General features: G+C 39.6%; 1 protein-coding gene across 2 annotated transcripts in view; it reads left to right on the top strand.

Annotated features, from left to right (window-relative positions):
- The window catches only part of LOC113035556 (cGMP-dependent protein kinase 1), a 100,114-nt gene that overhangs the window by 18,350 nt on the left and 55,279 nt on the right, over nt 1-26,485 (top strand). For both annotated transcript variants that reach the window (XM_026191190.1, XM_026191189.1), the window contains exon 3: nt 21,035-21,148. In XM_026191190.1, coding sequence (XP_026046975.1) covers nt 21,035-21,148 — 114 coding nt within the window. The remainder of the gene's footprint in view (nt 1-21,034; nt 21,149-26,485) is intronic.

Below are 26,485 nucleotides of genomic sequence, written 5' to 3'. Positions count from 1 at the left end.
AGGCAGAGTACTGTAAACTTGTTGCTGTAAAAGGATGTCCATGTTTGAGAGTGCATGGGGAGGTGGTGGTCATCAATGATGGAAGAAGCATGTGGAGCTTTAAATAAAAGTGAGAGCAGAAGTACTGCGATTTAAGCAAACGTATTACCATCAAGTACTTCAAGTAAGACTTTAATAGTTATTTAAACTTTATTGAGATGGTTATTAACATTTATAAAGTTTGAACGTTTGCCTGCATAATCATGGTTTTCTTACAATTTTACCATCTCAGTCTAAAAGTTCCAAAACGTTGCCACAAAAAGCAAAAACCTTGCTTTATTTAATAGCTGTGGCTCTCCTCCACATTGGTAGGAGACATCTGACTAAGATGTTTCCTGGGTGCTTCCTAAATGAAGTCTTCAGGGCATGTTCTACTGTGGCAGACCAGGACATGCTATAGAGATTTTATTTCAGGTGGCTTGGGAATGCCTCCCAAGGCATGTGAATTCCAGCCATTCAAATAGATGGATGGATGGATGGATGGATGATAGATTGATTGACGGATTGATGGACTGATTGAATAACTGCTACCCCCTTCAGGGCTGTGTCCCTGTGCACCTCTGGACTGCTTCTGTCTGGATTGTTTCCTGGAAGCCCTTTTCTGACTAATTGCAGTAGTTGATTTGCCTTTTTACTACAGCTATAAAAGAGCTAACAGAGAGAAATATTAACTTATGTGTCAAACTTTCCCAGACTTGATGTGGAGGGTTTATCACTGGTGTTAAGATCCAGGTCTCCCACACAGCAAACAGTAGATCAAACAGCATTCTTCAATATGAAAGCCTGTTTCGTCCCTGCCTAAAGGAGTGAAATCTGAAGATTACTTGTAGTAGTCGTTGTTGGTGGTTTTTTTTTTTACTTTGGCATTGCACATTATGAATTTGTCTCCAGGGTAAGCTTGGTGAGCTGTCCAAGGTGTATATGACCCCTCACACTGCAAAAGCGGAGACATGATCCAGTCTTGTTGCAGCCGTGGATAAAAGGTTAGGAAAATGGATTTATAGATTGACAGAGTACAATACTACTGTAATGTTCTTCGGCTTCTCAGAAATAATATTTGCTGCAAACCTTACTTGTGATGCAGATTCTTATTCCATCGCTTGTGCTCACTCACAGTGAAGTTTTTTGGGCTGACAAAGCAATCATCGATTTCCACCCACTTACTCGAGTTGGCTCTCTCCGACTATCTTCACCAACACAGAATTCAGTTTGTAGGAGTTGCAAGTCCAGAAGTAAACCATAAAGAAAGCAGTTTAGATTTTTAGACATTTTATGGATGAAATCAATCAACACAACTGTTTTGGATTATTGATATCAGTTCAGTGTTACTGATAGAGCTAATTTTAATCACCTCATATACTTATGGGTAGCTTCAATAATAATATTGAGGATTTAGTAAGACGTTTTAGTAGAAGAACACATTGGCATAACGTGGAAAACTTTAAATATGACTACATCAGAGTTTTTATTTATGTACCGTACTCAAGTAAATGTATTTAGTTACATTTCACCGCTGGTGGTCTTGGAGTAATGCTGAGTGTGACAGGATAAGCTGTGTTTGTCGAGGTTCAGAATCAGGTTACAAAATGGGGCACCAGTAATCTGCTCTGCTACAGTGACAGAGTAATCCTTCCATCACCCCGAGACTAACACATGCACACACATGGGTGTCTCTGTGAGTACACACACATCCACACTGAAGCAGTATATAGAAAAGGCTCTCTCCGACTGTCAACCATATTGCCACCTGTGGATTGTATCACTCTCTAGTGTGTCATTGTTAACTCACCTACATGAAGAAGCCTGTGAGTTTAGGAAAGGCAGATTCATCAGTCGGTATTGGTGGATTCAAGGTTCAGAGGACTTAGAGTAAAGGGTTTATTAAAATTTTGGTTCACTGCAAACTTTTTTTTATTGATTCCCCTGAGTTAAAATTTATTTCTTTGTTCTCCTTTTGATCTTTGATTGCTTTTGCCAATTACCCTCTGCCTCGACGTGGGAATTCCCAGTGGTTTTCTGCAAGGTACAAAGCAGTGTTACAAACCAGCTTTGTGTGTATTCTGTCTGTTTGTGAGCTTTAATGTTCTGTACGATAGAAGAAAATGGCAGTTTCTCAAAAAAAAAGCCTAGTTTTAAACTTGAATACAAAGCATTTTTGTAGATTATCTAAGATGTTTTCAAAGTATTTTATCAGCCAAGGAGATTAGACAATTCACAGCTCATCAAATGCCATTTAATCTTTTAATAACCAGATAAAAATCTGTTCGTCCACCACTTTGGTCGAGAAAAATCTTAGTAAGTGCCACCCAACAGACAACAGGCACCATCTAAAAGTGTAAAAACAAACAGAATCCAATGATCTGCAAAATATTTTAAACCCCACAATCAACCAATTACATCGAATGCTGGCGAATATGTGGCTGTGATATCAGTAATTTGTTTGAAGAAACTCTGACTGGGGTGCAAAAGGCTGTTAAAATTATGTAATAAAAACATAGAATACAAAAAAAGCACTTTAATTCGTAACATGACTGGATATTAAGAGTAAAAATAGTCTCCTGGAGAGGCTGAGTCTTTACTAGGGACAGAATATGGAGAAATCTCTGCACACAAGGTCCAAAGCTGAAATACAACACTGAACAGCCATGACCTTCAGGCAGCACTGCAATAAAAACAGAAATGATTTTGAAGTGAAAATCAATGCACGGGCTCTGGAACACTTCTAAAAACTATTGTCATTGAACACAATCACTGAATCCACCTGATCAACATCCAGAATTCAAGCCACCTTCACTGGCCCTGATCTACTTTGAGCTCTAGCAGTAATAAACTGGGCTTTGTTCTGCATATTTAAACTGTCTGAAAAATTACAGAGAGCGCCTCCAACTTGGCTAACAAGAGGAGCACATGGGAACACAAGAACGAGTTATCCGCACATCTGCAAAGTCACCATTAATGCTGAACAATGGAGTCGCATGTGCTCCATCTCCTGTTTGTACAAATTTTAACTGCATTTTTTACTGTAATAAAATACTCTCTGTAAACTGGCCACACAGCAGTCCAGACAGATAACAGAGGTCTTCATCAGTCATGCAAAACCAAGAAAGACTAGGTTTGCATAGACTGATAAAGACCAAGATTTGCATTCCCTACAGGTTCCAGGTCAGGCAAAAATAAAAGTGGTTTCATGTTTTTAACCAGTCACAGTTTAAGAACCGGACATTTAGGTTGATTTCAGAAGTGTGCTGCCAGGCGGGAGAAAAAGAGGAAGACCCTAAAGACGATTCATGGATGTAGTGAAGAAGAACATGTGGAGGTTGGTGTGACAGAGGACGATGCTAAGGATAGGGTGAGATGGAGACGATCTGCTGTGGCAAACCCTAAAGGGAACAGCTAAAAGAAAAGGTGTGTATTACTTATGCAGTTTTCTAACAAAAGAGTTAAACAACAGACATAGGGAATACGTCACAGCCAGGCAGAGTGGAGAAAACTACTTATGTTACTCAGGCTGAGTTTTGATTCGACAACTTGTTAATTAACATTAAATTCTGAATAGCAGTGAGCCATGAAATTGATGCTATTGAGTCAGTTATTTTCTCTCTCTCTCAGTAATGGTGGTTTTTGGATTTGGTCATAAATTTTACAACACATAAAGGCCTCCATCTGTTATCCACTGAAAAAACCTTTGGTGCACCATGGCACCAGAAAAATAGGATCACATAAAGCAGCAATGGGAAAACATTTTTTTTCAAGGCTACACTGATTGGTGTCCTCAGATTCTAAATGCTGGCAGAAATTTGTTCAAGGAAGAGACAAGCCCCATGTTCCAACTTTTTTGAAACTTCAGGTGTTTTGCAAAACAGCAAAGTTTATGTCACGGCTGGAATGTTTGAGGAGCATGGACCCAAAAGCACATACACGAGGACTAAAGTTTAACAAAAAGCAAGCTGTTTATTTTGGCTGATAACTAGCCCAAAAACAAAAGCACAGACGAACAAAGGTGAAAAACTAAACATTAACCTAAACTGGGGAAAAACTAACGCAGGATATGGAAAAACTCTGTTGATAAACCTAAACATGACCAGAACATGAGAAAACTGAGACGAGAAAAACATGACATCCATGGAACATGAGGTGAACAGACGACCTGACACTGAACTGAGGGAGACAGAGGACTTAAATATACAGAACGGTAATGAGGGAAGTGAAAACACCTGGGGAAAAAGAGCTGATACAAATAAACCTTAACGCCACAGGGGAAGTACAACTAAACACACTGAACAAGGAACGCAAGACCTTTCAAAATAAAACAGGAAACATAATGGAAGGTAGACATGACAACACAAGTTTGACACAAGAGACAGACAGAGGGAGGGAGGGAGGGAGGGAGGGAGGGAGAGGAACATAGAGGAGAGAGACACAAGGGGAACCTACAAAAACAAGGAGGCATAGAAGTAACATAAACCAAACTCAACTATTCATTCACTCTCGCATTCACACACTGGTGGAGCTACGGTTGTAGCCACAGCTGCCCTGGGGCAGACTGACAGAAGCACAGATGAGCCTACCAGTAGGCAGTAGGGTAAAGTGTCTTGCCCAAGGACACAACAACCAGGATGTCAAGCCCGGGGATTGAACCGGCAACCTTCTGGTTACAGATGCGCTTCCCAACCCCCTAAGCCACGGTCACCCAAATAGCAGAACTTAACATTATCACATAAGTAATACACAATACAAAATAACTCAACTATGCCCTCACCTTAAGAATACCACATGAATTTAACATAATATTAACATGAGAAATCAACAATACAAACTAACACAAAATGCAGCCCCTGACAATTTATCTGTGGCAAAAGACATGGGGTCTTTGTAAAATAAAGCATATTTATCTTTGTACCATCACCCATGTCAGGTCTCAGGTTTTTATGCACGTGTACATGTGGCGATACAGTATGTGTAATTTGGTTAAGCATTTGTGTGTCTAACACCCAAATGAGACTTACAATGAATCCACATTAAATAGCTTGTGTCTCCTGTCTGGTGAAACGGCAAGCTACTGAAATGAGAGCATACCGTGGAAATGAAAAGGGCCCAGTATTGTAGCAGTTTGCATGCCATATTAATCTGTATTCCGCTGTCAGAGCTGTCTAATTAAGTCCAGTCTGCATAAAAGAAATGCTACAGTATATTCACACGGCAAGGATGCTAACTGCTAATTACAAGGCGGTGATTTGGTGTGTGAATATAGAATGATCATTGTCACTAACCCCTGCTTTCAATCAGCTTGTCAACATAGTTGCAATAATCTCAGTTTGATGAGTAGAAGAGTAGCAGGGATGGAACCAGGGCTATTATGTTTTAATGAAAACACAGAAGGGGGCTCCAGACAAGTGGATTTAACTGTCATATCTGAGCTCACATTTCCCATTATTACCGCTGAATAAAAGTAACTTTCAGTGTGAGACTGCAAGATTAAGAAAGTAGACATGTGGCATTACAGTATGTTCTTGCAGAATCTCCGTCTCCAAGGTAAAATGATGTAAAAAGGGTGAAACCAACTGTCCTCCATGTCATGCTGGCAACACACTTTTTAGTGGCTTTAGGCCTCTTAGTCGAATATAAAATTGCAGTGTAATTTTCAGCAAAAAATACTAAATGCACTCCAAATTATATTGTTATGTCCTGACATTTACAATGTACTTCTTCCGAATGCTTGAGGTGCAATATCCTCATGTGATTCAGTAACTATAATATACTCAAAAGCATCCAACTGGTCCTTAAATGTAGGTAACACAGAATAAGCAGGATTCAGCACTGGTGACTGGGGGATCTTTCACTTGGGGTAGAAGGTCTGAAATGTTTTAAAAACTTTTAGGTTCCTGCTCATGTTCAAAGATTTCTGTATGTTCAAAAACATACCTTATGTTTTCATATTTTTAGAGAAACAACCCCCCACCTAGTGCCAGTCTTTCTCCCCTGCTGTGCCTCTGTTTTCTCCTGCTTTCTTTGTGTTTGCCTTCTTACATTCTCAACCAACTCTCTCTGCTCCCCCCTCTCCATTTGTCATTTCCTTTTGTTCTTCTTGTTGCAAAAATCGTGTAGGTTGTAGAGATGGACCGATCTGATATTACGTATCGGTATCGGTCCGATACTGACCTAAATTACTGGATCGGATATCGGAGAAAAATAAAAAATGTAATCCGATCCATTAAATATCACGAAAGCACCTCACAAAACTTGCAACACGCCGTAACTCGCCTCAGAACGTTAGCACGTCGGGGCAGTATGCATCACGTGATAGAGCGGCTGTGGCATGCGGGACCTGTCGGTGGTCTGGATAGCATTTGGAGCTTCGCTAGCAACCCAGCATTTCATCTCCGACAAAGTTATCCCGAGAGAAGTAAAGCAAGTGTGTAAGTCCATCTCTGAATGTTTGTAAAGCATTCCTGCATTAAGCTTAACAAACGATATATGGAGCGACTGCCTCTTCTTGCTGCTACTTCAATCATGAAACTGCTTAACGATCAGCTGATCGGCTTTTCTGTCGCGAGTCCGTCTCTCTGGTTTGTTTTTGGCCCACTTTGCACCAGAAAGAGGAAACCAGCGGCTGAACAACAGCAGCACGTTTAAGCTTGATCAGCTGTTGTTAGAATTTATTTATTATTACTTTCTACTCGAGGATCTTTTTCTACGTAGCTGACGCTGGTAACTGTGCAGGGGCGGATCTAGCAAAGTTTAGCCAGGGGGGCCGATAGGGCATTAACAGGGAAAAGGGGGCACAAAGACATACTTTTCTTTCTTATTCTCATTTAAAATGTCGAGCTTTTAATAAATAATTATCTGACACCCAAAGTTTTAATTTGATGCAAAATAAATAGAAGTCCATTACTGTATATAGTAACTATTAAGTCTAATAGATATACCCTAGTAAGCTATAGTACTTTTTCCTTTGGGAAGGTACCATCTGTGCAGTCTGCAATTTTGTTGAAGAAAGATGTTGAATCTATTTAATATTTCTTGAAAAATAATTGATTTCTGTGCATTTTCTTTTCCCACTGCATCAAATTAAGGTTGGTTACGTCGATTAAGCATCATGAGGTGGAGCGTGAGGGGTGGTTCCCTATTTTTTATTTATTTATTTTTGTTGTTGCTGGGAGTTGGAACCCTATTAGTTAGGCTGCTTAATATTTATGCTAAGTACTCTTTAAAATACCAGAATAGGGAGGATGGTGTAGGTTTAAGTTTATTAGATTGATCAGTATTGCTGAACTATGAAATATTTTTTTTTGCATACAGGTATAACAGAATAGCTTTAGTGTAGTTGTTGTTTTAAACTTGAGTATGAACTTATACAAAATGCAGCAAGATATTTAAAAAAAACAGTTTTGTTGATTAAAAAACACTATATCGGATTCATATCGGTATCGGCAGATATCCAAATTTATGATATCGGTATCGGTATCGGACATAAAAAAGTGGTATCGTGCCATCTCTAGTAGGTTGTACCCAAATATGATCCAAATAGCAGTGCAAAGCTGTTAACTAATGCATCATGAAGGTGATGAATAAAAATGAAGGTGAACTGAGTGTACTTCAGCCTCAACAGCTGCGAGTTAGTCAGCAGAGCTTTGATTTAACTTTACTTGAAATTTCTTTTTACCTATTTAGCTAATTTCAAGAGAACGGAGAACAAGGAAGTCTTGAAGTAAAACACCTTATGCAACTAGATTTGTGATTTTCAAAGCGTCTCAAATCAGGGCTGATTTTGGCATCACCTCCTACAACAACAGCATTAGTGGATTGCTATCTGCAATCTCCACCCTCCGCTTTCAAAGCTAAGGCTTCCAAAGCTGCAGAAGGAAACCGCAGCACGAGTTTGCTGAAAGAAGGCTGATAATAATCAACACGCGTCGTTTGTGTCGATGATGTAGTTTCCAAAGAAGGCTGTAGGATTCAGGGCAAGCTTTTTAGACGTGACAGCTGGAGGCAATGACAGAGAGAGGGCAGTTGACAGGCTGTTTAAAGGTGTTGTCAGAGTTGAACTGTATTAAAGATTTACTGCACATTTCTAGCTTACAGCATGGTAGAAAGAAATTCTAGCAATATTTAATAAGCTGTATTCCTCATGTAAGGCGTCATGCTTGACTTTAATATTGCTTTTTGAAATCTGTAGAATAAAATCGGAAAGAAATATACATCCAAGAGTCAAAATGTTTGAAATGGTGGCACAGTGGTGTGGTGTGATGGCAGGTTGGTTCTCATGTGTGGGTTCCCCGCAGATACTCAGAGTATCTTTCACTCTTTCACAGTTCAAACACATGGATTTTAGATTCTTGGTGATTCTAAATTTGTCGCCAGTGTGACCGCCTCTCTATGTTAGCTCTGTGAAATACTGGTGACCTCTTTAGGGTATACCCCACCTCTCGCACTATGACAGCTGGGATAGGTTTGATCCCCACCTTGACCCTGAACAACTATCTTATATAATGCCTCTCTGACCAGCATGAGGAATGAAAGTAGACAAGTGAGCAAGCAAGAAAAAGAAAGGGAAAACTTTATCTCTAAATTGCCCGCAGTTTGTGGTTAAGAAAAAAAAACCCTTTGCCAACATACAACCAAAAGCTGATGGTGTAGCAGGTTTGAAATACTTCCAAAGTACTGAACATTTCTTCAGCGTATAAGATATTTTAGCTGTCCTGATACCCTTATACTGCCAGCCATTCACAGTTTCTTCAGCTACAACCTCTTTTATTTAGCTTCAGGATGCGATTGGAGTGGATCCCAGCAGGATCTATTTGGCCACATGTTAGTAAGGTCAAGCATAAAGCTTCAGCCAAGCTGCAAAAAACAAGGCATAGAGTCTGGACCCCTATAAATACCACTGAGGATCGCTAAGTGGTAAATGGTAAATGGTAAATGGCCTGTATTTATATAGCGCTTTACTAGTCCCTAAGGACCCCAAAGCGCTTTACATATCCAGTCATCCACCCATTCACGCACACATTCATACACTGGTGATGGCAAGCTACATGTAGCCACAGCCACCCTGGGGCGCACTGACAGAGGCGAGGCTGCCGGACACTGGCGCCACCGGGCCCTCTGACCACCACCAGTAGGCAACGGGTGAAGTGTCTTGCCCAAGGACACAACAAGTGCTTTGCAATCTTCTCTCATTACATACTTATTTTAATACGTTTCCACAGGTGGTTGTGATATCATTAGATAAATCCACTCCCTGTGTATGTGATGGCATTAGTATTGAGTAAATTTTCATAATTAGGTAAATATTAGGCCCTAAAGAGGGGCATATGTGGGGATGGGACTGGTCTGATTGACAAGCCTTTTTTTTCCCCTTTCCTTTCGCATGTTTTCATTAGATCAGTTGTGATGTAATGACAGTTGTTACCTTTTGTGAGTGGAATAGGCAGAGAGAATTTTGATGCTTGTTAGCATGTTTAATGAATTCTCTGTTTACCAAAATTATGTTGTACTTTTCAAAGCTGGACTATCAACTCTTCAGACCATTCTAATATTATTATTTCTTTTTATGTTTTTTTAAATGTTTGTTTATTCTCATACTGGATTCAAACCAATTTCAGTTGAGTTATTTTCCAATTTAGATTTATTTATGTAGCACCAGATCTCAACAACAAAAAGAGAAACCATACAGTTTGACATTGTTAGCTATTTCCGAGTCCAAAACTCCTATCACTTTTTAAAATCAAACAAACTCTGAGGCACTACCTAGAAATTGTTTCACCTCCAGTACAATGACCAGTGTGGCTGTTATCTCACGTGTTACAATAAAGTTTAATGTCCAGGCATGCGTGAAAAAAAAAATTTACATTTAGCAAAGTTACAAATCAGCAGGAAATTAGCTAGTTTAGCTAATTTAGCTAAGCTAGTTTTGACTTAGAATGATAAAAAATGTTCTGACGGAAGAATTTGTAAAAAAAGCAAAAGCAAAACTAAAATGTACAGCTCTACTACGACTGACATAAAGAAAGATGAAAGGCTAATAAACAGCAATGTTTGGAGGGCTGTTGTAGTAAGTAAACGTCTTTCCTGTGGTTAGGCTAATATAAATACATTAGCATGTAGGTTTTGATCCCAAGCTTAATGTCGAAGTGAAGTGTTCTTTTCTGAAGACATCAAATAAATATTTTGTATCCAGGACACTGTGAGTACATGTGCTATAGTCAACAACAGGCCTTTAAAAACTTTACTTAAGGATGTGTCACAAATGAACAGTGCAGATAAATTCTATTATTATTTATTCTGAAAACAACACATAAACAACACACAGAGGATTAAAAAAAACATTAAAACAGTCTCAATCATCAGATTTTTGGATCCAGAAACAGGGTTGATGTGTCATCACTTGACAAGTGGCTAGAGAAATAACAATCCACATGTCACCATATGAGCAAGAAGGCCTAGTTGGCAATAATGGAGAGATTAAATTTTTATTTATTTATGTATTTTTTACCAGGGTAAAAGATAGAACCGGGCTACCTGACCAGTTTAAAGTGTCAATCCCCTACTTCTCTCCACTACTCAAATTGAATAGGTCCTGATTCCAACCAGAAAAAGGTTTCTATAGGGCTTGAAGCCCTATAGTAGAAACTCAATGTAAGAAAAGTAAAAACACCCGCGACACATACGGTATGAAATGAAACAAATTTGAATACTGTTATTTGCAGTTAGGCTAAGTGCATGAATATAATTATGAAATTTGGACTTTTCATGTGGACTTTGCTTACATGCATATCTGTATCACAGGCACAGATGGAAGTAAATTACTGGGAAAAATAACAAAAACAATGAGGAGTCCACTAAGATTGTGGTTACTAGCTAAAAATAAGTGAAAACAGGCTTGGGTTGGGAGATATAGAACGAGCCATATTCCAGTAAATCAAAGTCACAGTGGTGTCCTCTTAGAATAAGTCAACACAGTGTGCTACTTTCACAAAATAGCTTTAATAAACTGACAAGCAAGGGCTGTAGACTAGTTATCAATGGAAATGGAGTTTCTTGGATAACTCAAACAGTGTGAAGGACATACAGAACGTCAGCTTCTATTGATGGCATCCAAGAAAAAAAAACAACAAAAACCTTGCTCTTCGGCACAAAGCTGCAAAAGAACATGAAAGGAAGCAGAATGTTAAGTGGATCATTGCTTTCACATAGGTCAAACATGTTTGGCATAAACCTGGCTGAGACTACCACAGTAAATGCATCGTCTTTAAAGTGAACCACGGAGGTTTGTGTGTGATGATATGGGGCTGCATGAGAGGGAAAGGTGCTGGGGAGATGAAATTGATAGAGGGCAGCATGAATGCTTGTGGATGTTCCAAAATACTGGCAAACAAACTGAGTCGCAGTCTCCAGAAGCCTGGCAGGAGAGTAATATTGGAGCCTGATAGCGATCCAAAAACACAAGACTGCCAAAATCAAACAAGGAGGAAAAAAAGTGAAAAATAGGACCTGGCAAGTGTGCCGGCTGGCTGAATCTAATAGAGCACTCTTTGGTATTTTAAAAAGAAATAGTAGAGTAACAAACCCCATCCAAAGGAAAGCAGCTGAAAAAAATGGCAGAACATCCTTCCAGAAGTCTGTGGTGTCCTCTGTGCCGAGGAGGTATGAGTCTGTCATCAGAAAAGAAAAAGCTGATCATGCACAGTAGTGAATAATAAAAAAAAAAAACCTTTGGAGTGCTGATTTTCTACTGTGAATCATGTGTTTAATATGTCTAAGCTGTTTTAACTGATAAACAGTACTGGAATTTCATTTTTAGGATATATTGTACAGGGGTGTGCGCAGACCTCTTGTACACTCTGTATCTACAGATAAGCCACAGTGTTAAACCCACCTGCCTACCTCCTGCTGCCAAAACAGCTGGCACTGACACAGGATATCTGAGTATGTCCTGTGGTGTCTGGCAACGAGGTGATGGCACCGGTTCTTTTGGGTTCGATGGGTTGTGGGCTGAATCAGGCTTGAGCTGGTCCATTCTGCAGATTATCGGCTGGATTGGGATCTCATGAATTTGATGGATGAACAGCTGGAGCCTTTTATCGTGTTTCTCTAGTCACATTGTCCTGCCGGGTGAGGCTGCTGCCATCAGGAAATGTGTTTGGCATGAGGCTGTTCTGGTATGCAACAAGGCTGACAGGTGGATGTACCTGACAAAGTAGCATCCAAACATTTTCCAGCATTGTGGAACCTGTGGTTGCAGCTTGCTCATTAATCAGAATACAGCACTACAACATTACCAGGTGGAAGGCACAGTTAACCACTCATTTTTTGAAAAACATCTTAACATTTACAAAAACAGCATCTTTCTTTCTACCTCCTGCATTGTTGTTTTTGGCACTCGCTCTGTATCATCCCGTTGCTTGTATTCTTTCAGCGACAGTTATACACGCAGCGATTTTCCGAAACAAAGCTTACGCTTGTTATTTCTTTTGAGCATGAAACTAGTTTTTTTCTTTCTTTCTGAGCCTTCCTCTCAAATTATTAACACAGCTCTTGCTCTTCTTTTTCTCTTCGCCTGGCTTTGTTTGTTTTCGCTCTTGGCTTACATCCATATTTCATTCTATTTTATTTTTTAACTGGGGGAGAAAAATAATGCATGACTTGACACGACTGCTGCAGAACAGCTAGTCAAAAATTACTGAACCTGACTGCATTATTCAGCTCGGTAATCAGGAGGAATTTACTTTTAATTAGGCCTGCTATTAATTAGCTTTTAAAGCAAACACAATAACTTTAACTTGTAGCTTTTTCTCTTGGAACAGAGCTTTAGTAATGAAGTCCATTTCTTGCATTTCTCTATTTTCCGATTGATTTTTTTGTCTTATTTTTCACAAGAAGGCATTTGGTGTTTTTTTTTTTTTAAGATTTCAGGATACGGGCTTAAAGTAAAATAAATAAATAAAAAAACCAAGGTGAAAATAAATAACTCAGAGCTGACGCACTACTAAAGGCTACCATTTCAGGCCGTTTCAGTGAACTGCAAATTATGAACTTTTTCCAAATAGAAAGCAGATGGTGATGTCTTTTAAAAACCTGGAATTTTCTAAACCTCTTTCATTCTCTGTTGAATACATCCCAAGCTTGACCAAAAAAGAGAGCTTTTCGCTTTAGTCCTGTTTCTCCCGCGGCTGTTTCTTTACCAGACCATTAAAACCGTCAGGCACATGGTGGCTGTTTTTCATTATTGCCCAGCTGAAGACCGAAGTGACAACTTGAGTGTTGTACCACCTGAAACTAGTCTTAGTGCTCCTCCATTGCTCTAATGGACAGGCAAGCACTGTGTAATTTGACCCATAAGCAAAGCCGGAAGAACAAGGCCCATCATGACAGGATGGTGGTTGTATGCTGTTTTCACTGGGATTTGAACTCCCTCACATCCTGTTTCTTAATGTCCGCTCTGCGTGGCTTGAAAAAAAAAAAAAGTCAAGCGGTATCCTGCGCCTGACCCCTGAAACTCAACGTTATTTTTGTCCTCGGTGTGAAAAACTCCATGTGAAAACAATCACATGTTCATTTTCTTCAGTGTCCTCGAGTAAATGCTGTAATAGAGAAGTGTGTGCGATGTGTTTTCTACAGGTGCACAGGCAAGTCAGCTTATTACAGAAATGCATTTATCTTTCGCCAAAAGACACATTTCTTAATATAAATGGTCTATAATTTGGTCAGATATTTTTGCAGACCACAGGGGACAATTTAAATCACTCCTGTTAGAGGGTTCGTAGGAGCACATTCATGCTGTGTTTTTTTTTCTTTTTTTATCTGTGAGGTCTTCGTCACCAGAGTGAGATAAAGTCAGTCTAAAAGATGGGGCACCTTTTTTAATTTGAAAAGCAGCCAGAATCCCATCTGATCTTGAGCCAGAGGGAAGTGTGCTCCTAGGTCTGTCCTCATGCCCTGCTATGTGGAGCGCACTGCTGTGTGCATTCAAATGAACAACCATTACCACAGCTACAGAGCCTTAAGGGAAGAAGACATGCTGCGATAAATCGATTGTTGTGCTCAAAGTAAGTTTAAAATGATGATCCAAATGCTGATCTGAGACAAGAAGGTAAGAAAAAAAGGGCTGAAATAAAAAATTTCCAGATTTGCCAGAAGAAAAAAGAAAAATATGCACATAAACACCCCAGACTGAATAAACATGTCCAAGCTGAACTAGTTTAGGGTTTGGAAAGCAGAGTTTTCGTAAACCGATCAAAAGAAAAATTGCACTCTGGATTCAGCCTTCCCTAATTGCACTGGTCGTTCCAAAATTGGCAGCTTCCAAGCCAAACAGGTCCTCTGCTGCAGAGAGTTTCTTTGTAATAAACATAATTAAGAGCGAGACAAAAAGACAACAAGATATCAATTTGCAGGAAGCTGATTAAACTTGTGCCAAACAGAAACAGAGATCTGTTGAAGAAGACGGGCGAAGCACATATTTGCCACTTTTACGCGCTGTGCTGCTCCGATTAATTTCGTTAGCACGTGTAAATGCCAGACCGTATTAAATCAGCTCCCATGTAAACAGCTGACTCGAAGTCAATGGTTTCAGTCGCATAGTTCAAGTAAGAAAAGTCAAGCAAATGTCCAACAGATGTAAAAACAGCAAAATTAATGATAAAAAAAAACTTCTGCGATGTGCAAAGGGACACGAAGAGACATGCATGGAAGGAGGCTGAAAAGCAGACTTGCTGACGTCTAACAAGGAAAAAGAGGATATAAATAAAAACACACACACACGGAAACTGGTTAACAAGCTCAAACAGGAAGTTACTGTAACAGAGAGAGAGAGACACAACATAAACATAAATAAATGGAGATGCAGATAAGAAAGCACAGACAACACTCGGGGGAAACCTAATGATAGTTAACTCATTGTCCACTCATGCCATATTTGATTGCCTTTCCACACAGCACACTGGATCAATGAATGTCAACAAGTATGTTGACATTGTGGAGTACCACATTGATATGATATTGCCAGTCTGGTGGGAGAGTGTATTTGCATGTGGTGTTATTTGATTGAGGTTTGAGTAGCACTTGCATGAGAAAGGTGAATTTCAAGTGTATTTGGAGCTGCTGTGAAAGAGCAGTGTGATAAGACAAGTTTTTACTACGCACAAATGCAGGGAGTTAGCTGGACAGTGTGCTTGTCTGTGCACACTGGGATGCAAGGGGCCCCTTGGAACGAAAGGTTTCTTAGAATAAATCATTTGTGTATTTCCAATAAATGAATAATTGAATTACTTAATTTTGTAGCAAGTCCCTCACAGCCTCACTTATTGAGCTGTCCAAAATAAACGCTGTGTTTCACTGCTCATCCTTCTCAGGAATTAATTACATGGTTCTTCACAGGAAATTATTAGATTTATCCTTAGTGGAGGTTTTGCTACCTGACGTATACTTGTCTTTGTCCTTACATGCACTACTCAATAAAAGACGTGCACACAGATTGCCCATATTTGCACTTAATAAAGTTCTGTGTCTTACATCCTTTTATTCAGAGCACTAGTTATCTGTACAGGTGCACCTATTACATCATTTTCTCCCTATACACGTCTGCAGACACTTTCTTTGTTTGCACTCCAGCACAGAGTGTCTTCCCACTGAACTCCATTAGCCTCCTCTACTGCTGATGGATCAAAAACCAGGGGATTTTTCTTCACGTATTGTCGTGTGGCAAGGCTCAATAGATACTTTAAAAGGTGTGTGCGGTTAATAACAGACAGATCCCTCCTTCGCTCAGAGACCAAGATAAGCTGTTTCTACATATGATAAGATAGAGGTAACAAACACAGTGTTGCCTTTGGTCTTCCCTTACGTTTCTCAAATTCGAAAGACATGGCAGCTGCTGTGAAACTATTAGCAGTTTTCTTCTAAAGTATTCCTCTTCCATTTTCTTATCTCTGACACCCAGGTATAATAAGGGCTTAGGAGTTTTGAGAGGTGACAAGTCATCGTTACCTCAGCACAGTTCACTGATTAGTCTGGCACAGTTTTGTTAAGCTCGGTTGATCCTCAGTGGCTTTATTCCAGACGTAACTCTTACACAGAAACAAGCACATTATTTGTGGTCTTTATAGACTTTGTAGGGCTAGATTGACACTACAAACACTTATTTCAGCCAAATTAAGTTAATAAATGTTTACTGCGAGTTTCTAAGTTCGTGGGATGAATCCTCAATTCTCCAGGGTTTTTTTTTGAAGGTCTTTCAAAGTTTTTCTTCGGCCATTGGCTGCTTTTGCACTCATTTTTAGCCCAGTCCCTATAAGTGACCATTTTCAGAGGAATGTTTTACGTTTTTCAAGCCACTTAACACCGACCTATGACTCATTCAGGCATTAGAAAGGCACTTAAATTGAGGGTAAACTATTGCTGTGATGACGCATAACAGAAAAAAATGTATCTTTATGCATTTTCTTTCCAGTTCTTTAGGTTAATTTAAAAAAATGCCAAATATAGCACAGTATGACTGACATAAACTATTTTTGTACCATTTCTTGAGATATTAGACAAAAACTTGGCATGGTGTGCAGTATGTCCTCAACAAATGTAAGGAAATTGGACAAGTGGAGGACAAAAGAAGCAATGGGAGACCTAAACACTACAGACGTAAAACTCTACAACAAATTAAAAGTAGCTGTATTTCATGTCCTTAAGAAATAGGGGGAAAAAATTGAGTCTGGCTGTCAGTAAGATGTTCTTAAGGAAACAGAGAGAGCAGGATGAGGTTTGCCCAGTTACATAAGAACTGGACTGAAATCAGTGGCAGCAGGTCTGATGGAGTGACAAATCCAAATTTGAACATTTTCAGAAGAAAGGTACAACAGTGAGTGTGTAAAGCATCTGTAAAATGCAATGCTGTATGTCAGCTCTGGGCTGCATTTTGTCAAAAATTATCGAGTTGTGTAGAAAAGTACCATCAGAATTTGGATCTGCCATGCAATACTATCTGGAAATGGCTTCATTTACAAGTATGACAGTGATCCCAAACACACTGCCCCTGCAGTAAGTGCATACCTGGATAGAAAAAACACACAACACTATCAGTCATGGATTGGGGTCAAAGGAGCTTGCAAAGAAAAGCGTCTGGACTTCTTTAAGTTGCTTGAAGATGTTTCACCTCTCATCCAAGAAGCTTCTTCAGTTCTAAGGTCAAATGGTGGGGAGTCCCAGATTTAAACCTAGTGGGAGTGTCCCCCCACAGAGGGACAAAAGGACCCCCTGATGGTGTGAAACTGGGTGTGGGTCCCAATCAGCCAGGGTTTCAGGTGAGCTCTTTGTGAAACCTGGCCCCACCTTATCATGCGAATTCCTGAGGTCAGTCATGGATTGGCTTTCCCAAAGCCCAGGCCTCAGTATTATTGAAGAAGTGTGGGATCATCTTTATTGGGAACAGAATAAATGGCAGCCAACATCGAAAGAAGAGCTCTGAATGTCCTTTAAGAAGCCTTGAGTACTATTCCTGAAGACTTTGTAAGAAATTTCACTTGCCTGTGAAAAACACTTACCTAATGGAATTCAGACTGGTTGAAGAATAAAGGTTGTGATACCAAATACTTTTCTTTCGAGCTTGTTAGAATCGCACAAACTCAGATTTTGCCAGTGTTTGAGTAAATCGCTACAGCTATTTCCTGTTTTCCTACTAAAATATAAAGAAACGAGCAGTGGCTCTAGAGTTTTGCACAGTACTTTAGAAGCAGTCGTTTCTTTCATGTGTGCTAACTGGGGAGCACAGTTATCACTATCACTGTCACTTCACACTCTCACAAAAAGGAGATTCTGGGGTCAAAACAGGTTTTTTATTCTCTCTCTTGGTGCTCCAGTCCAAACACATGCATGCTAGGTTGATTGTGTGTTTCTGTATCTCACCTCTTGCCCATGTCAGCTGGAATAGGCGCCAGCCGCTCCGTGACCCTGAATTTAGATAGGTAGCTAAGGAAATGAGTAGATGTGTGCTGAGAATCAGATTTCAAAAGTCTGGCAGTGAGCAACATTACTTTGACACCATTTGTACAAAACATTTTTAAGCAAATCCAAGCAATTTTTTGATCAGGCAGTCGGCTTAATATCAAACATTGTGCCTGCTACTCTCTGTGAAATTCACAGTTTATACATTTAGGAAAATGAGAAGTACAGGAAGTAGATCATGAATTCACTCTGAAAAAGAAACTCTGCACATTTGTTTTTCAGTCAGTCTAAGAATCCTCTTATGAATTCTTAAGCTGCTTATAATGAAGCATTGCACTGTTAAAAAATATAAATGTGGCTTTAAAAGCAAGATGTCATTTTTTTCCCCCCATTTTGAGCTGTTTCTTCTTTTGAATGGAAAACAAGGAGGGTGCTACTGCAAGCTCTGACTGAAAAAATAAGGCTGTTAAACAGGGACACTGGAAATAGCAGGGGAGCAGGCATTAAGATGGTGACACATTTTAAGAGCTAAAGATTTTCTCTCCGTGTAGTTTCATGCTGGGTGTTAATGGTTAATGTATTGTTAGCCATAGTGAAAATGTGTGCTATAGTACCAATAAGACAGGAATAAGTACAAAATGAAAAAAAGAATGAGCCCTGGAATAATGAGAGGTGTTTTTTGAGGCCTTTTGTCAAATGCGGTCATGGCCCACTAACAAGATAACGTGTCAAATGGTTATCTTTGTGCTTGCTCTCATCGTCATGCTGTATTTCATCAGTTGCCTAGAGCAGACTTTAGATGTTTTCTCTGGGCTTTTGCTCTGTGAATCAGAGTTATGGTCCTGCTGGAATGCTGAGTTTTTTCAGGAAAACATACATCCTTGATGAGGCTTGTCTAAACACAGAAGCAGGAGCAAACCCCTCCAGTCACAGAGGCACAGAGGCTCTTACAGTGCGAAAGAAAAATGTGTTCACTTATCTGAAGCTGGTAGTTATGTCTCCTGTTGTCTAGAAATCTTTATTTGATACAGTTAAAGCAATAGGGTGCTATTAATTTTCATGATAATGTTAGTTTAAAACATGCATTTGTTTTGTAATATACAGCATTTGGCATTTTGTGTAAGTTACTTCCTGTTTTATTTTAAAATGCATGACAATTCAGTCATTGCTCTGTGCATATATACTCCCCTGCTTCGCTTTTTATCATGTGCAGTTGAATGTTCCAGTTAGCTACAAGTTTATGAGTGTTCTTTGTGAATTAATATATATAGTTTTTTCATATTTTCAGACTTTCTTCAAATGTGGACATACGGTTTTGCACTTTTACCTTCCCCAACAATACTTTTTTAAATTAAGTGGCTAGAAAAATCTGAAGCTCACTGGTGTCACTCGAACTGGTCTCTTAAACAGGACCTACTAAGGAGCTACTGAGTGAAGGGTTGGGTCATGGAGTAATGGTGTAGATCAGAGTGCTGACACTTAAATAATGCTGTTTATACACCATGAAAAATGTCTTGGACATTGGAAATGTAGTGTTCCTGTGTTTTGGACCCAATGTTTTGTGGGGTGTTTTCTTGCCTCTGAATTTTGGTTTATTATTACCATTTTATATTTTGGTTGTACTCTATTAGTTAATGTTTGGAATTCCTGGTTTTTAGGGGTGTCTTTTCTTTTGTATACATAATATGCCTCTATGCTTTGCCTTGTTACTTTTGTATCCTGAGTTTTGTTGTTATTTATGTTTCTTTTTACTCAGAGTTAATCTAGCCTCCTTGTATCTTGTCACCTACTCTTTGTGTAAGTGTTAGGTATAGAAAGTTTCCCTTTTATGTTACTTCCTGTGTTATTTTACCACTCTCTTGTGTCTAGTATTTAGTTTTTCTCCTCCTGTCTTGTTCTTGATTTTTTTCAGCAGTGTCTTGTTACCCTGATGATTCCACTTCCTTTTATTGCCTCATGTGTGTATTAAATAGCCCGACTTTGCTTTTTTCTGAGCGACTCTGTCATTCTTGTGCGAACCTGCAATTTCTCTGTTATTTTGCCTTACAATCTTTGTACTCTTTGAACTCTTTTGTACTACAATTAACTGCCATTATCTTGCCTGTTTTTGAGTCCTTGTGTTTTGGTCTTTTTGTCCTGTGAACTGTGATAGTGAAGTGACTTTGTGGGTCTTTCCATGAAGCCTGTGCCACTCATGTAGAAAAGTATGTGTTCACAGAAAACTACCAAATCCAAATTTTTTTTGCATGCAGCCAGCAAGCATTTTTCTCATTATTACTAAAACAAATCAATGCAAATAGTAGGAAGCAGAGCTACATTTAGCAAACCTTAGTGTAAACAGATCAAAAGGAATTCAGGAAACTGAAATCAATTTTTATTGCAACAGTTTAACCAAACCTCTGCATTTGAAATGAACTTGATAGAATCATGTTCATGGTCAATCTTTAACATGCTGGAGAATGAGACAATAGTGTGATTAGCAGTAACATCATGTTTGTTGATTAATTTCCTTTGCTCTGGCAGAACACTTGTTCACAGAACACAGTACTAAGCAAAACTACAGGATGAGATACAGTATACACCTAAAATTTAATAGAAAAACAGAAAGCTTTGTAGCCAACCATGCAACCATTGTTTAATTAACCATTAATCCTACTAGATGAGAGGTCAGATTTGGACAATGATCATACTAATCCTTACATACAGGATTATTTGTGATTCTGTTAGTGGTGGTAACATAAGCTGACAGGTTTGTAGAGTTTTTTGTTTTTGTTCATCCACAGGCTCTGGCATGAGTCCGGGAGTAGTTTGAGATGCATGCACTGCAAAATAATCATATTTTTTTTCTAGCCGAGTGAGCATTCAGCCTGGTTGCCCCTAAAAAATGTGATAAAAACCCTTAGACATCTATCAGCCACTCCATTTCATCACTGAATCGCTATTTGCAGCACATATTTAATGTAGTATTGGACTTACAGATTTGGGTAGTCAGGCAAGAAAATAAGTGTCAAATTTGAATATCATTGTTACTAATGGTTTATTTCCATTTTTGTGCATGTTTCAGATGGGAAGGTGGAGGTGACGAAGGAGAGCCTGAAGCTCTGCACCATGGGGCCAGGAAAGGTGTTTGGAGAGCTGGCTATTCTGTACAACTGCACCAGGACTGCTACTGTCAAGAGTGAGTCTCCACAGACACCCGTAAAAACAGCCAAAGTGCTTGAACGTGTCTGTGTTCAGTGTACACCTGTTGCCCAGGTGACAGATAATATCCCGTGTTCTCACACAAATACACGCATCTACACACATCCACTGAAATCTGTTTGCTTGTTCTAGAGGATTAGGGGTCTTTCTGCTTCCAGCTGTCATTCCTCTGTTGAAATATAGACAGGTATCACACTGTCACGATATGAATGAATGTTTGGAACACAGCAACAGCATTGTGCCTTGTTTACAGTGAAATATCAGCAGTGGGTTTTTTTCACAATACTCCAGTGAAGTTTCTTGTGAAGCAGGTGAAGTGAAATGTCAGGGTTTACCGAGCCTGCTCTTTCATGTGTCAAAGCTCCAGCTATGAGGGATGCACAGGGGGTGAGTAGGTGGTCTATCAGACTCGTGATTGAAATTTCAGTTTAAAAGAGTAAAGACTGGTGTCTGAGAGAAGACAGGATAGATGGTTTAATCACATTTGAGAATTAGTGTGTTATAAAAGTGTGTCAGGATGAATTGTGTGTTTAAGTAGGGTAGGAAACAGATTATTATAGATTATTAAAATTTGATTTGAGATCTTGTTATAAGTTGTATTTGAATGATGGACGTAGCCTCTGAGGCTGAAAAATGAACCCATTCCAGGAATTCCTTAAACCTTGATTCTTTCTCATGGCCAGCAGGGGGTGTATCTTCTTGGTACAAAACAAATTCTACAGCCCTGAACTTTTCTAGGTATTTCCCAGCGTGGGTGAATGTAAATGCAAATGCAAATGTCCGACACAGTTGACACAAACGTTAAAAAGTCTTTAATGTGTGTGCTCCATAGTACAAAGTCCCTTTGATGAGGGGAGAATAGCTCAGATAACTGTCCAGTGAATCACATTCAGTCCATGTTTAATAAAACCAATCTCCTTTTTTGTGCTACACGTGAAAAGGGTAACTTTGGATAGTGCCCAAACTTGATTCTCCCAACAATGTGCAGAGCTGAAGTGAAAAAGTACATTTGAGAAAACAACCCATCTGCTCACTTAGTCTATGACCTCAGTAAACAGTTTCCTAATGAGTTTCTCAGAAACAGTTTAAAGCCTAGACTAAAACAGGCAATAAAGTAGTGTATGCTGTCAGGCATGTTTTCTTAACTTTGACAAGGTGCTACTACATGAGCATGCAGTGTTCTCAGTTTCTGAGTCACTTCTTCACTTCTTACTCATGAGCTGTTCCTATGCACAGTCCTCCAATTTCAGAGGCCCAAAACTAAATCGACTGGCAAGCAGTTTAATGGCCTGGTGAGACCTGTTCCCTGATTATTACAAGACAAATCAAGAAGATAAAAGATTCGGGAGTTTATTCCAAGTGTTGAACTTGTATTTTGTATCTGTCCCCTGGAATTCTTAATTTATATGATATGAGGTCCAATAAGATGTCAATCCAAGTGAAGGAGACTGAAAACCCCAACAAAACAACAAATAAGCTTTATCATTTGTCTTACCACTACTCTATCCAGCTGCTCAGATAAGCCTATCACAGTGAGAGAGTAAAATGTTAGGAGTGGCCAAATCAATATAATCTTAAAAAGAATAAATGCACCTGGCAGCACAGTTACACTAAAGTCTAGAATACCCAGAAGACAATTAAAGTGGAGGATCACAGAATTCTTTCTATGGTTAAGGAAATTCGCTCAAAACATTGAGCCAAGTGAAGCATATTCTGGAGCATGGAGGTCTTTTAGTGTCAAAGACTACAACTAAAACATGCACATGAATGGAAATATACAAGGTTTAGAAGAAGACTTTTCCAGAAAACATCTTAAAGAGCCTACATAGTTCTGGAAAAACTTTGGATAGCTGAAACCATTTTTAACTTGTATCAGGCTGATGGGAAGAAAAAAGGAGAGAGAGAAACAACTCCTGATTTAAAGCATATCACGTTTTCTGTCAAAACTGGCGAAGACCATGTTATGTTATGTATGGCTGGTAGTGGAAGCTGATGACTAGCATTTATTGATGATATGACTGAAGTAGCAGGGTAATTTTGAAGTGTACAGGACTATACTCTCTTTTCAGATATAGCTGCAAAACTGATCAGACTTTGCTTCACAGCAGATATGGTTAATGACCCAAGGCACATTCTAAAAGCAACCCAAGAGTTTCTCAAGGCAAAGGAAACAGGCTGATAAAGAGCTTAATTTGTCATGGAATAATAAGGGAACAGGCTTCACTTAGCCATGAAACTGCTTGTCAGTCAATTTTGCAATTACCTTTGAGCCTCTGAAAATACGGGACTATGCATAAAAATGTCTGTAATTCTTAAGCGGTTAACACGACAATTTTATTAAACCCCTTGAATTAAAGCTGAAGGTCTACACTTCAATCAGATCCTGAAAGTTTGATTTAAAAGCCATAATGGTGGAAGCAAAATTACAAGTTTCCAAACGAACCTAACTGTATTTACCGTTTATGGGCCTGGTAGTTAAAGTTAGCGTCCACATAAAGACGGTTTAAATTTAAATAAATAAATGTAAGACAGTGTATAGTTGCTTTATCTAGCAAAAAGGAATATAGTGTATTATTGCTCAGATATGGTAAATCATTTTATTTACCTTGAAAATGCAGTAATTGTAGTAATTGCAGGCTCGCTGATGTTTCCCTGTGCATTTATTTAAGAATGAATGAATGAATACAAGGGTTTACTCAGGCTTGTACTTGAGAGTTCAAGTGTGAAGGAAAGAAGGTTGACGATGGTGGCTACTAGGTTGCACGCCCTGTGCTGACCCCTCTTATGTCCCGTGATCCCCTATTTCTAACCAGCCAACCTGATGAAACTCCCAGCTCCTGTTGCTATGGGAACAAGTGCCCATAGCAAGATGAGCCATCTCTTACGGGTTAAAATATTCCCCTTCCTGCTGGCGACAGAGTGTCTGCTTTTTTTCCTTTTGTATATATTCTCTTGCCCACCGGACTGTACTTCCTGCCACGATCTTAAGAGATGTACGTCAGTGCTGCTCAATAAAAACTCACACATGGAACAAATGATGTAATTGTCTACATAGACAGAAGTGTGTTTACAGTCTAACAGGGTCATTGGTACTGTCTCTGAGAGTTGCTGTCTTTGTTTTAATATATGTCGCTACGCATGAATGTAGTGAGGAATTCAGCTGCCACACTGGCTATTAGAGCCGACAGACTCGACTGGAAATCGTGCACCTGCTAGTGCGCATGGAGATCCCGCTTCCAATCAGCAGATTTAATTTCATCATTGCATGGAACCCAGTAGGAGGATAAATCCTTGAAGCAATTTCAGTTTACGTTGCTTGGTCTCCTAAGTCATATGCATGATTAAATACTTCTTAACAGAATTTATCTGAGGAACCTGTTAATGTTGACTCATGGGAGCTCATCCATGAACTGTCTACACCTCTTTCCTTTTACTGTTACTGCTAACTCACAAAATAATGACACCATTGCCAACTGTGATAATGAAGAGATTCCCAGAGTCTGGCACCTATTAAGAATTTCAGAAACAATTAAGAGCCATTAGGTGCAATGATTCGTTTACAGAAAATGTGTGCAATTATGACAGTTCTTTCATCACAGTCAGACTTGTCAAGATAAACCCAAGGATTGCTTAAGATCGCTGACATAATAAATTATTGCACATGTTTTATTCAGGAATTTAGCTGCATTTAGTTTTGCATGAGTTTCCAATAAAACTGACACGTGTTTAAATTTCACTTGAATTTCAATTCGGAATTGAGAATAAAACTTCAAAATACCTTTTGGGCTTTTTTCTTAAGCCTATTTACATACACTCATAGGAGCAAATCAGTAATACTCAGTAAAATCAATGGGACAGGTTTTATTCATTGCCTTTTATTTAAAGAAAAAAATATATAAAAATATGAGGGGAAGTGACGTTAATTGGCAGCCATTTGTGCAGTTATGGATAATTATATGGATCTATTGCTAAATCTGGACAATATTGTAAGCGTATCCAAGTAATAGCATTGTTTATTTTGTTTTTATTGCTGTATGATCATGATTACATATTCCCGGAAGGGCCAATGAGGACATTTCCATCAGTCCTCCTGCATCTTTAGGTGATTTCATTTCTGATCACTCAGTGGCACTCTCACCCACCCCTACAAAAAAATAAAAAATAAAAAATGGATCCTGTAAACTGAGCATTTCAAGTAGCACTTACTCCCAGGCTTTGTAGTGCCCCAATGAACTGCTAAAATCAATATGTTATGTATACTTTCAGGATACAGACACTTATGTGTGGAGCTATGGCCACATTTGGGGTTTGGCTCTGCCAGTCAGGACAAATGAGGTGGGATTTCACATGCAGCCTGAGAGAAAAAATGTTGCCTGAGAATTTTTTTATGAAACAGTCCTCTTGCAATCAACTCTATATCACATAAAAAAAAAAAATTATATATATATATATAAAAACACCCAGCACGCCCCTGCGGGCGGTTTATCCTTCAAGCTCGGGTCCTCTACCAGAGGCCTGGGAGCTTGAGGGTCCTGCGCAGTATCTTAGCTGTTCCCAGGACTGCGCTCTTCTGGACAGAGATCTCCAATGTTGTTCCTGGGATCTGCTGGAGCCACTCGCCTAGCTTGGGAGTCACCGCACCTAGTGCTCCGATTACCACGGGGACCACCGTTACCTTCACCCTCCACATCCTCTCGAGCTCTTCTCTGAGCCCTTGGTATTTCTCCAGCTTCTCGTGTTCCTTCTTCCTGATATTGCTGTCATTCGGAACCGCTACATCGATCACTACGGCCGTCTTCTTCTGTTTGTCTACCACCACTATGTCCGGTTGGTTAGCCACCACCATTTTGTCCGTCTGTATCTGGAAGTCCCACAGGATCTTAGCTCGGTCATTCTCCACCACCCTTGGGGGCATCTCCCATTTTGACCTCGGGACTTCCAGGTTATACTCGGCACAGATGTTCCTGTACACTATGCCGGCCACTTGGTTATGGCGTTCCATGTATGCCTTGCCTGCTAGCATCTTGCACCCTGCTGTTATGTGCTGGATTGTCTCTGGGGCATCTTTACACAGCCTGCACCTGGGGTCTTGCCTGGTGTGATAGACCCCAGCCTCTATGGATCTTGTGCTCAGAGCTTGTTCTTGTGCTGCCATGATTAGTGCCTCTGTGCTGTCTTTCAGTCCAGCTTTGTCCAGCCACTGGTAGGATTTCTGGATATCAGCCACCTCCTCTATCTGCCGGTGGTACATACCGTGCAGGGGCCTGTCCTTCCATGATGGTTCCTCGTCTCCCTCCTCTTTCTTGGGTTTCTG

The sequence above is a fragment of the Astatotilapia calliptera genome, chromosome 13 (assembly GCF_900246225.1).
Source record: "Astatotilapia calliptera chromosome 13, fAstCal1.2, whole genome shotgun sequence".
NCBI classification, from domain to species: Eukaryota; Metazoa; Chordata; class Actinopteri; order Cichliformes; family Cichlidae; genus Astatotilapia; species Astatotilapia calliptera.
This window is presented reverse-complemented; position numbering and strand designations above follow the sequence as displayed.